Source organism: Neolamprologus multifasciatus, chromosome 6 (genome assembly GCF_963576455.1).
Source record: "Neolamprologus multifasciatus chromosome 6, fNeoMul1.2, whole genome shotgun sequence".
In the NCBI taxonomy this organism is placed as follows: Eukaryota; Metazoa; Chordata; class Actinopteri; order Cichliformes; family Cichlidae; genus Neolamprologus; species Neolamprologus multifasciatus.
This window is the reverse complement of record NC_140444.1, coordinates 31,098,997-31,111,571: the sequence shown is the minus strand read 5'-3', so window position 1 is coordinate 31,111,571 and position 12,575 is coordinate 31,098,997. Positions and strand designations below refer to the sequence as shown.

Sequence of the window (12,575 nt, the reverse complement as noted above, 5' to 3'; positions counted from 1 at the left end):
TCCTTCCTCGACTTTTTCACACTCAGTTTGTCCAGCGACAGAGCGTTCTTCTTGCGTTTCTTATGAGGCAGCACCCTCTTCAGTTGACTCCAGGTCTTTTTCAGAGGTGATTTCTTCTTCTTCTTCGGCCAGAAAATGGTTGTTTTTGAGGAGGAGCCACCCATTGCTGATCTGCAGGAAGAAGTAAAATGTGATCAGCACAAACGCACAAGTTGTTCTGGCAGCTTTTTACAACAGCTATAAATATACCTCATACATAATACCTAAACAATTTGGAAGATAGATTTTAAGATAGGAGTTTTTTATTTAAACTAACATGTAACTGTGTCTTGGTGCATGCGCAGTCATCCAGGTAAGAATGTGTAACTATATTTGGAGTTTTGGGATAAGCAAAATTTGAAAACTAAAAATGTCAACAGGGTCATTCCAAGCTGATGGTGGTTAAATGTATTTCAGTGTTAGGTCTTAGAAAAAGGCTGTATTTGATTATTACCTACTCATCTGGTTAATTTGATTATTTTATAGAGTTTAGTTCTCAGTCAAGGAGAAAGTTAATTAATGATGGTGATCTAAGGTAAAGACGCCCAACAAGGCTCAACATCCTAGTGGGCTCCGTGCTCACTGCCCAGCACTGTGACAGCTGATTGGCAGTTACTATAAAATACCAGAAGTGGCAGCTCCACCATTGGAGCCAGGTGGAACCTCAGACTGTCCAGGAGCTAAGTGATGCCCTGATCCAGCTGGGCGGAGCATCTGTTGTCTCATTGGGTGCATGCTACAATGTTATAAGGCACGTGTACAAGCATGTGAGGGCAAGACAAATTTCTGAGTTACTGCAAGTAAATTTCAGTAGAGTGGACTAGCCTGCATAGTTTTTCCACTTTGATTTTCAGTATCTTTAAATTCAGCCCTCTGTAGTTTCCTTTCCTTCATAAGACATGATCCAATCCGTATCAGTATAGATATCCAGAAGATTTTTTTATTTATTTATTTTTTACAATTGAGATCTGATGTCTTTAAGTGTTCCTTTAATTTGTTGACCAGTGTAAATATAGATAGGTATTTATATAGGTGTAGATATACAGAAATATAGTGTGCTTTTAAATTTCTAGTTTGGTGATTTATATGAATAGTATGGTAATTTCACAAGCCATATATATAAATTACCATACTATTCACACCAACTCTCTGGACAAAAATAGATCTTTAGTGTAACGGCCACACCAGAAACCACACATTGAAGATGTGTTGATTACACTTTCCTGTCACATTTACTTAGGGTTAGGTTTAAGGTTTCACTCAAAATGCACATATAAATAGTATCACTGTTCAAACTAATATTACTCCACTCTGGACTATCACTTCAGTCTCTGCTATTTGCAACAATAACTGTCACATACAATAAGTAGCTTTGGTAGTATAAGTACAACACAAAGAGTTATCAAACCTGAAGATCAGTTCCTCTTCATACTATATTATCTGATACTAAAACCTCCAGGCAGAAAGCCAGGGTAATGAAGTCTACGTACCGCGAGAGCTCTCCACAGTCAGACCGAACAAATGTTTTGGATGACTTTCCGTGTCGTCTGTGCCGAGTTTAAACCTGAGACTTGCTTATAACTAACATTTACACAACACTTACCCTTATGGAAAGTCTCTTAAGAATCAACATCAGATAACACCCCTGTCCTCCTGACTGTGACAAAGACTGGGCCTTTTTTCATGTGATCATGCACCAAACACAGACAGAAAAACCTGGAAGAACCAACCTGTTCTGTGACATTCTCCAGAGCTGACTCTGCTTGTGTTTCTGCTATGTCAAAGAGGCATGTCTCCCTCTTAAAAATCTATTATGGACACTTATGAATATGACATGTATGTTTGCTGATTACAGTTTTGCACTTACACAGCTGTCCATTTACATTTAACCGGAGTGCCCTGTGGATCAATGTAGAACTTTGTGCTTTTCTGTTTGGGTTTTTTTATTTTTGGATGAACTTCAACAACAACTGAGCACAATGTCAGGCACCGCCTCACCCTGGGTCCTGTGTCACAGAAGGTTTGAACTGAAACGAAACTGAAGCTCGCTGATCCAGAAGATAAATCATTCACATTCTCACTCTCTCTTGTTCGGTTCCGTCTTTATCCTCTCTGCTCAGAAATCTCAGAGTCACTTTTAACCTGATTCCTGATGCAGTTTGCAGGTTTCTGAGCATGATGTTTGCTCACACGAGATCCAGCTCCTGCAGTTTCTTACACAGTGCAAAAGCTTTCTAAAACATTCAAGCTTAAACGGTTTTCTTGTGTTTCCTGGATGCCGCAAGAGAAATGCTTCCATAAAATGAAGATTCTTTGAGATTTTGTGTGTTAAGACTTAAGATGTGCTGCAGCATGGCTTTTTTTTAGCAGCACATTGCTGATGTTTTGATTGTCAGGGTGGTTTCCTGTTTCCTGAGTTTGTAACACCTAACACTGGTTATATTCACTAAAATGTTTTGGTTGTCTAAATTCATTTAGTGCCGAGCTGGCAGTTTCAGCACTGAATGTATTTCAGCATTTTCTTCTGTCTGCAGGCAGCTGTTTCATAATTTGTGGTCATGCAAACCTTCAACCTCCAAGGGCCCAACCAGATAAGAGCATCAGACTGTGGTTTTTAGGTTAACTATCACAGGGGGGGGGAAACATATCAATAACAAGACCATGTAAGGGTCTTAGGGTGACAAATCTATGTAAGGTCTAGCCCTCGGCTCACAGGTTCATGGGGGTGTCAGAGTGCTTCAGTTTGCTTTTATCATAAAATCTTTTGTTTGTTTCTGTAGTTTGTTTTGGTAGGCTATAGTAAAGCTACCCATTTGTGTGACGCTTGGGTAAAATTTGCAAGAATTTCACGCAAACTTTTCACTTTCTCTTTGAGGTTACTGTGTTAGAATACGGTGTGAAAATGAACGTGAATAAGGCTGTAACAGGACACAATGTGGAACAAACGAAGCGCTGTGAGTACTTTCCAGATGCAGTGAGTGATTGTGTGAGTGATCGAGTTGATGCCTTGCTCAAGGGCGCCGCCGTGTGGAGGAAGGAGGCTGTTACTCGCGTTTATGCCGAGTCTACAGGTTGAAAAGTGGCGTCGGGTAATTCCATCAATGTTCTCTTGTGAACCGGAGCGGAGGTTTGTTAGTGCTGTTTGTGCTGCTGCGGAGAGCATCGCCGATCTGAGGAACATCCTCATTGGCTGATTTGTGACGTTTAGGGGGGCGTGGAGCCGGCTTGGTGGCACCAGTGTGACATTTATTTTTTAAAAGAAACAAATCTGTCAGCAGACCACGTTTCTATTATCAACCCTCTGTTTGGGATAACTGATTTATTATCATTCATTTGTGTGTCTTCAGTCTAAATCGCAGAGCCCTCCTCCGTTTCCCCTCCTCCCCCGCCTCCTTCTCCATCCCTCCTCCTCACATTTCCCCGGTGCTGCTGCTGCTGCTGCTGCCTCCGTGTCTTCGGTGCGGTACACCGCAGCCATGGTGGACTCTCCCAGCGCGATGAAGAAGACCTTCTCGGTGCCGGAGATCAAACCGCTGGACCAGTACGACTTCAATCGAGCCAAGATCTGCGCCAGCGTTCGGTGGCTGCTGTCGAAATCCTACGGCTCTGCAGGTACCCTCCAGCCTCTACCCACAGCTGAGGCGCATCTTGGGTGGGGCGCTTAATAATTTATCCCGCTGTATCCCGCTCCATATGCAGCTCCGAGTCCGTCTAACCCCGCTATCTGCCTTCAAGGGAAAGCCCTTCTCCGCGTCATCCATCATTATCATCCTCTGCCCCGACGATGCTCGTGGTTAACCTGCGCCAGCGTCTCCCCCCCTCTATCGGGTGTGCAGTTTCCACAGCGCGTGCAGGTTATCATATTAGCCAATTATTTGACGTGAGCACGAGGCTTGTCAGAAGGAATCTCTTCAGTGGTGCGTGATGCGTGGAGGAACCGGACAACAAAGCCTTTGTCAGAGCCGGGCTCAGGCAGGCCTGTGGAGAGATTTGTAACGACAAGCAAATTAATTTTTTTTATTTATTTATTTTGTGGATTTGGAAAATGTGTATGTATAGCTCATGCGTGGGCCTGCTCTAAATGGGTCAAGACCGCATAATATTTGTGTCAGTGTTACGCACGCACAGTGTCGTGAAGGTGACACAGTGGGGCTGCTAAGACAATGGATGGCTTTCTTGCACCACACGCATTCATTCCCTGAAGAAGTTCTGAATAAACCCGGCACAAGTGCCACCTCCTCCCTGCATTAACAGGCCAAAGAATGCAGAGGGTTTCTGAATGCTGTAAGCAGGTGTAGGTGCAGCATCCTGCTGCGTTAAACCACCTCTCATGAAGACCACGTTGTTTAGATTTTGGTCACACTGTGGAAGAAATGTTAGGTCAGCTTTGGTCTTTGTGCACTTTATGCCTGCTCTGTATCGGGTGACATCATGCTGCGTGGCTGGGTCTGCAATCAGCAGTTTTGTCATTTGATCAGACCAACCGACCAAAACACAACCTTATTTGATTCTGAAGCAGTACAGCATCCTGCCAGCTGCTATTGCTCTGGTTAGTGTTGTGGCTACCTCCGGCCTCCTTTTAGCATGACAAATGTGACATGACCCAATCTCACATAATGTGCATGTGGGAAGGTTCAGACTGTGCTGGCTAAGGCAGTGATGTCACACAGCAGGCTAACTAAGCAGTAGTAAACCTGCGCATGTAATAATCCAGGTTATCTGCTGCAGTAATGGCTTTAGACAGAATTTCATATCACATTTGTGTCTGGCCTCCCCGTCAGTGCAGGACAGCAGAGAGGAGGAGAGATGAGCTGTAAGCCTCTCAGCAGGGAGGCTTCATTGTTATCCGTCAACTGGAAAATGTCCACTGGGGTGTCTTGTCGAATTTTTAATGGAAGCCCCGAAGAAAATGTCACTAATAAAGCCGCACATGAGATTCATGCACCGCTCACAGTCCTCACACTGAAGAGGTTTATTATTCCACCCAAACAGTGGACAGGACCGCAGAGAGCTGTTATCTAATGATTGTGTCACTTTAAAACAAACAGAGACATTATGAAACCAGTTGTTTTTTCTTGGTATCATGTGGTTTCCAAGTCAAGTTAGGTAATAGTCTTCTAGTAAAGACTCCGTGACCTTTAACCTTTATTTAACCAGGAAATGGCCTCACTGAGAGTTAAGATCTCTTTGGCAGGATTGTCCTGTCTGAGCAGGAGTCACGAATCATCAATAAAATATTTCTAACTCACGAGAAGTGACAAACTGAGAGTCACCACATGCGTATGTGTTCACATCAGTTTTAGCTCTGTTTTTGGTCTACACCAACTAGAACTGAACCACCTTCTGATTTAGCAACCATTCAACTTTTTCAGATGCAACCCAAAATAATGTTGACTTAAATTTATGTCCTGAAAGAGCTGGCATTCATTGGTTTCCCTGGTAGTAAGGAAATCATCAATTTCAGCACATGTAACCCTGAAATGATGAGTGGACTTTAACTCAACATGAATTTAAGGAACCATTTGAATTCAAGCACATTAGTACCTTCTCTCAGTTTTCAAGCTTATATGTTACAAATTCCCATTTTAACTGGTGGAATATTCTGCTTTTCTTTGACAAAACAGGATGTTTTTCATGTTCTGGGATAATGGTTGCACAAGGAAACAATCTATCCTGGACATTGTTCATTGTTTTTAGAATGATTAGCAGGTCAATCCATGGAGAAAATAATCCATATCTGCTTCCCTAAACACGTGTTTGCACTGTGGTAGAAAGATTTAAATGGATAGCTCCACAGTCCTGTTTGTTATGTTCCCAGATACACTTTGTGTAACGTTAAATGCTTTAGCTGATTCCTACTCTGCAGTCCAGTCTCACTGCCTCAGCTGTGATTGGGACAAATGGCCACTTTCCATTTTCATCGTTCCCATAGTGACCGCAGTCCTGTTTCCTCCCAGCTCTCTTTACAGAGTCTGAAAGGCAAAGGGGTCCAACCCCAAAAACAGTGCGCGTGTGTCACACTGCACTGCAGTGTGTGCTCAGTGTAATCGATGTGCTCGTCAAATCTTTTGTCTCCTCTCCTCAGAGAAATGGGCCACAGCATAGGAAGGAGGAGTTTCAGTTACATAAGTAAGCCTTACGACAGTGGAGAGTAGTTGTGGCGCTCATTGCGGGTCACTCTGAAAATGTGTGTGGACGGATGAAGAAGTGAAAATAATGGCAGAGACTTAAAGAGATCAGGGACTGACTGCAGAGTGAACGGAAGGCACGCGAGCTCTGAGAGTTCCTTCAAATCTACTCCAGTCTTCCAGATCATGCCAAGTTGGAATATGGGTCAGTCAGGGAATTGTGTGTTTTTGTGGTCACAGTGTGTATGTGTCTATGAACCGACCAACTCCTAGCCGACAGTACATGTTCACAAACACACACTCTCGTGTCTGGGTAACCTAGCTGAGCTGTACATGAAGATGATGACATTATTGCCTCCTGCAGTCAGATTCTGTAGCTTTCCGTCACAGATTTCCATTGTGGGAATACGTCTTCAGTGTGTTCCATAAGTTATTTATATTTTTCCACAGTTTATGTGACAAGACTGGCTGCAAACAGCCTGTGTGACTGCTGCAGCCTTTATTTTACATTGGGCAGTGTTTTCATAAAGCCTTTCTCTGCATCAGAATTGCAGCTGCCAGTTTTTACCGTTCCCAGAGCACAGCACAGGAAAGCTCAGTGTTTTCTCCTCATATATATCGGCTCACATGCACCCAAGAGATGTAGCTCTTGTATAAAGTGGACAAGTTCTTATTCTCAATGATCTCGGCTTGGAGATAATAGATGAGTGTACAGCTTGCACCATTCAGTGACCGTCCTTTGAATTTCTAAACACAGTTGTATCTTTTGCATCTAGCATCGTTTCTTTAAGCATAAGCCTTGTTGCAGATCAGGTACACCCTTTCATGGAAACGGTATTCCCTGTTGGCTGTGGCCTCTTTCAGCAGGATAAAGGATCTGTTGACAACAACATGGTGCCAGATACCACAGCACACCTTCAGTGGTCCATGCCTCAAAAGGCCGGGGCTGTTTTTCCAGCAAAAGGGGAACAACACCTTATTGGACACGTGGTCATGATGTAATGCCTGATCGGTGTGTAAAGAGGAGCTAGAAGTTGGTGATTTAATCTCAAACCTCTTTTTCTGCTGCTGGTCAAACTGACAGTTAAAAATATTTCATAAAGAATTTTTCACTTTACCTTTGCATGCTGGCAACATCCATTGAGCTAATATGCTAATTCTAAGAAGATTTAAGTTCAGATTTACTGAACAGGTCAAAATAGCATGGAAGTCAAATCTCAAATAAGTTTTTTTCTATGCTTTTTAACTACCTTTCATACTCCAGTGGATGTATCAGCAAAGAACTTCGGGTTAGTATCTTGCCCAAGGATATTTGGCATGCAGACTGAAGGGAGCCAGGGATCGAACCACCAATCTTCCAATCAGCAGATGACCTGCTCTACCTCCTTAGCTACAGCTACCCTGTAATAGGTGTGATTCAGTGTTAAATATCTGTACAATTAAGAATAATCTGCTTGATTTAAATATTCCCCTCTCTATATTTTGTGCCTTGAAAGAGTAACTTCCAGAATCACAAATGCGACAAGGTCAGTTGCAAAAAGCTCTACGTTCCCACCTCATGTATTCTTGTCACTGTGCTCTCTTAGTAAATTCCAACAAAAACCAAGTGTGTTAGTAAATCTGGCCTGTGAAGTGAGCTCTGACCACCATGTGAATGAGAGCGAGGCAAGTGATCCATTGTGGTGACCCCTAAAGAGAGCAGCCAACAGGAGAAGACCTGTTGGCTGCTAATATTTGCTAATATGGACTCTTCTTCCAAAAACCAAAGTGAGAATGTCCTTTTCTTTTCAGAGAACGTTCCGGTGGAGTTGCGCGATCCGCTCTATAAGGACCAGTATGAACAAGAGCACCTCAAGCCGGCTGTCTCCAAGCTGCTTCTCTCCCCGGAGATCTACTGCAGAGCTCAGGCACTGCTTGCCCAGGCACACGGGGTCTCTCAGCCAGCATCGCAGGGGTCTCCAGCTGATAACTCTGCCCTCCTGCAGTTCCTCATTAAGAAAGGTTTCGCTCCGAAGGTCCAGGATGCCGATGTCACAGAGGAGGACCTTAGCAGTAGCCCTATTAAAACGGTGTGTGTTGTGTATTTGAATGATGGCGTATTTTCTACTTTAAATTCAACCTGCAAGTGGCTGAATGCTTTCAGCATCTCAGGTAGCATTTGAATAGTCACTTAAATGCAATTTAAAAAATTTTTTATAGGAGGTTTCCAATGTAAGATTGGATCATTTACAGGAAGGAAAAGAGGAAGGCCAGACAATAGCTAGGGAGGGCGGTATGAAACAACAGAAGGAAGGATAGGAGGAGAGAAGCAAATCTAAAGAAAAGAAGGAAACAATAAAGAAACCATCGAAACCAATACATTATAGAAATGCCGAAAATAGAAGTGCTTTACCACGATCTTCAGACTGGCCTTTCCAACTGTGCCAACATTTCAGTCTCAGTCATACCAGCTACTCAGGTGCTTAAATGGTCCTTCTTCTCCCTGATTGGTGCAGAAAGCCCACCTCGCCCTTATTGACTCGCTGATGTCACTGGCTACCAAAGAGACGGTGGGCCAGGTGAAAATGGCGGTGGAGGCGGAGCAGATGGGTGTTGGAGCGCCGTGGGAGAATGGACTGCTCTTCTGGGTCAACAGGGTGAGAACACAACATCGGTGATTTCTGCTGGTCTCAGCAGATTCAATTTCTGTCCCAGTTCATGGTTTTTATTGGTTTAAAGCCTTAGATTAAGTTATCACACATAACACAACATCACTGACAGGACTAGTCATGAGAATCTGAATGCTGAAATACCACAGACTCTGCATTGTCTCCAGTGGCAACCTGAGGTTAGCTCCAAAAGCAAATCAGTCCACACCGACTGTTAAAATGTCCAGCTTTACAACAAAAATAAACACGTTTACAACCTGATACAAAGAAGTGTTGGTCTTTGTAGCAGAGAAGACATAAAAAAACCCTCACTAGATGAAATTGTATTGAGATTCAAAGTTATGCAGATTTACATGACCATTTCATCCTCAGATGGATGCTGTCAAGAGACGGACATAACTACTATGATGACAATCACTGGTTTCTACTGGTTTAAAGCATCAGTATTTCCACAATCACAGAATGGTGTTTTGATTCTGGGCATGACAAGAGAGGGGAGGATCTGACTGTGAAACCATACATTTATTACGACGTGTCAATCACATGTTGTTAGCCAGTGAACGTATCTTGGATAATTGTTGTTTCTGAATCGTGGAATGAATGAATCTTGTAAAATGGGCAGACTTGTTTACAGTCCATGATGTACCCCATCTCTCACGCCATGACAGCTGGGATAGTGAAACTTGCTAATTAAGCCAAAGAAATTATCATTGTAATTTCATTATCAGCTAATGCTAGCACATTAGCTAGCATTGGCTAAGAAACATTTTATTTCTTGTGATAAAACATTGTAACTTTGAAATTGTGTGAGTTCTACTGTAATAGTGTTTGTCTTACATTTGCAGTTGAACCAGAAGCTAAGAGAAAGCACAGAAGAAGAAGAGCCGCCTAAGTCACAGAATTGCACAGACTTGCAGCCTGTTCAGGACTCGGTAAAATACCGCCAACAAACACATAAATACTCACATGCTTGATGACTTGTAATAAAGCATGTATGTGCCTCATTGCTATGTTGCTGCAGCTTCAAACATTGACCTTGCCCTGCTTCTGTTTTCTCCCCTCGGTTTGTCTCTGTCACTCCTTGATCTCTGGCAGTGTCAGTCCACCCGGTGGTACTGGAAACTAGTCCCCGTAAGTGTACTCTTCTCTTCTCTGTTGTCCTCTTTGTCTGTCCATCTGCTACGGCTGACATTATTGTGCCTGCTGGAAATGCCCACACATACCTTTTACCTGTCTCCTCATAAAAAGTGTCCAGTAGACTTATCTTAATACCAGCTGACCGATCTGTTGCCCCATTATGTCCCGAAACCCCTTATTATTGTCAACTGATGCTGTTTTGGACACTGGGTGTTTCTGACGTTGTTACATTCAGTCATCAGTTTCATCTCAAAATGAGCCAGATTTTTAGAGGCGAGGTGGAGGAGGAGTTGTTGAAGAAGGAGGCGACAGAGGTGAAGTGACCTTTATTAAGTGGTTATTAAAAGACATCTGTGCTCCCTTTGTTTGTCCCCTTCCTCTCCTCCTCCTCCATCGCTCTGTCCTCTCCCCCCTGAGCAGACGTTTTTTGGTGTGGCGGTTCCCATGATGAGCGGCCCCCTTGTCATTTATGCTTGTTTCCCTCTCTCTGCCATCCCCCATCCAGCATGCTATCGCTTTTTGTTTGAAGGAGTCGGGGAATAAGCCGCCAGTGGTAACGTATAACACCTCGCTCTTCTCTCACCCTCTCCCCCCACCCCCGCTTCCTGTACCATTGCACTCGACTGACCGACAAACCGACCAATCGCCACACCTCACCTACCACGCTGTCGACCAGTGACTGACCGTACAGCTGACTGCGAGCTAACCACCACTCCAACCTCGAGGCTGGATGGATCACTTTAAAACTCATTAGCCTTTAACACAACTTCTCCATAGTTATTGTTGTGTGTTACAGAGCCTTGTTATAGGAGGCACGGCGCCACTGTGTGCTACCCTTTGAAGCTGAACGCGCCTTCTTTGTCCTGCTCCAACAAGGCTGTGGAACAGTCAGCTTACGTTACAGATGCCTTGTTTTTGGGTTTGTTTATCTCATGTGGACGTCAAAGACTGATGCGGCGTCTGAGCTGCGAGACTCACATTTCTTTTTCTTTTTTTTACTTTTTTCATTTAATCAATGCCAATTAGAAGCAAAGGCTTACAGTGTCATCAGTGCCCATTACCACTGCATGGACACCGAAAAACAAACATCCTCCTTTTCACGTCTTTCTTTCAGTCTTTTTTGTTTGCAATGTCCCTTTTTAACTGTTGCACTGCACCTTCTGGTTGCTGTGTCTATATGTGTACAAACATGAGGCATCATTGGTCTTGTGCTTTGTTTCTATGGGCTTTTCTTCTCTTTGCAGTTTTTCCTGGCGTTTGGCTGGCTTCACACTTTAAGTCAATGTTTTTGTTTCTTGTCTGACGGAAACACAACGCTGGCTGATTTTATATTTCCTTTGCTACTTCTTAGTCTCTCTCTGAATCCCTTTAAAAACAACCCGTTTCCCTGCCTGTATGCTCTTAGTCTCACTTATTTTTTCTTCTTGCAAAACTTTCTTTTTCCCCCCTGTGTCAATTTTCTTCTCCTTCCCTCTCTTTTCTTATCCAGATCCGCTATAGGAAGGACAAAGTGCAGTCTAAGTTGACTCCCACTTTCCCTCTGGTTTCTGCGGTCAAAGATCTGTCTAACGGCTGCGCAATAGCTGCTGTGCTGCACTATTACTGCCCCAGCTTGCTGCCTCTAGAGGGTACACGTTAACTCAGACACTAACACACATGCATAGATGTGCATAGACGTACAGATAGGATGATGAAATATTTATATTTAATCAATGTGCGCTTCAAAATACTCAACAGCTTAAGTGATAGGGCTGTAATTTAAAATACAATTTCCTGTAAATGTTGCTTGTTAATGCATTTCGTCTAACTTTTAGTGCATCAGTATAGTCACAAAACGCAATAGTGCTTCTCATGTTCTCTATTTAGATTTTGCTTTTAAAAGGGGTTTAAAAATCATCTTTTATCTTGATTTGAAGCAAATATATTTAATGTTCTCTTTGACAAACATCTGGAAGCAGCATTGTTCCATTGTTTTTCATTGTTTACTCCTTCCAGATGTGTGTCTGAAGGATACCATGTCAGTAGCTGACTCGCTCTACAACCTGCAGCTGATCAAAGAGTTCTGTGAGAGCAGCTTGCAGAGCTGCTGCCCCCTTGCTGTGGAGGATATGCTCTACGCGCCACTGACTCTGCATGTAAGCGTCACGGTCTCTGACATTAAACTGTTGTTAGTTAACAGAGAAACTTTGTATGGGTGTTTACTCCTAACTTAATCCTTTCTATAGGCTGAAAAATGTTTGTGGACTGAATGTAAACCAGTTGGTTTCAATTTAAACCACTAGATGGCAACAGAAGCCAGCTTTTAGAGCGAAAAGGTATAACATTATGACCACTGACAGGTGAAGTGAATTAAACCGACCGTCTCTTCATCATGGCGTGAGTTGAGGGGATATAGTAGAGAGGAAGTAAAGACTTTGGCTTCAAAGTTAATGGGTTAGCAAGAGAAAAATGGGCAAGGGTACAGATTTGAGCGAAGGGCTAAATTGTGATGGCTGCATGATTGGGCCATAGCGTCTGCTAAACATTAAAAAGGGTTTAAAAAGCATCTACTTGTGTTGGGTGTTTCTAGTCTGCAGTGATCAGTATCTGTCAAAATGTAGTCCAAGGGAGGAAAAGTGGTGAA

General features: G+C 43.2%; 1 protein-coding gene across 3 annotated transcripts in view; it reads left to right on the top strand.

Moving 5' to 3' along the window:
* The first annotated feature begins 2,766 nt into the window (after positions 1–2,766).
* The window catches only part of LOC146517334 (calmodulin-regulated spectrin-associated protein 3-like), a 25,535-nt gene continuing 15,726 nt past the window's right edge, over positions 2,767–12,575 (top strand). Inside the window, exons 1-8 of one of the 3 annotated variants that reach the window (XM_085162575.1) lie at positions 2,767–3,651; positions 7,959–8,236; positions 8,663–8,803; positions 9,661–9,747; positions 9,911–9,946; positions 10,458–10,505; positions 11,442–11,580; positions 11,948–12,087. In XM_085162575.1, the coding sequence (XP_085018701.1) occupies positions 3,516–3,651; positions 7,959–8,236; positions 8,663–8,803; positions 9,661–9,747; positions 9,911–9,946; positions 10,458–10,505; positions 11,442–11,580; positions 11,948–12,087 (1,005 nt within the window). In that variant the 5' untranslated portion in view covers positions 2,767–3,515. The remainder of the gene's footprint in view (positions 3,652–7,958; positions 8,237–8,662; positions 8,804–9,660; positions 9,748–9,910; positions 9,947–10,457; positions 10,506–11,441; positions 11,581–11,947; positions 12,088–12,575) is intronic. The other 2 variants (XM_085162572.1, XM_085162573.1) reach the window with 2 other exon arrangements.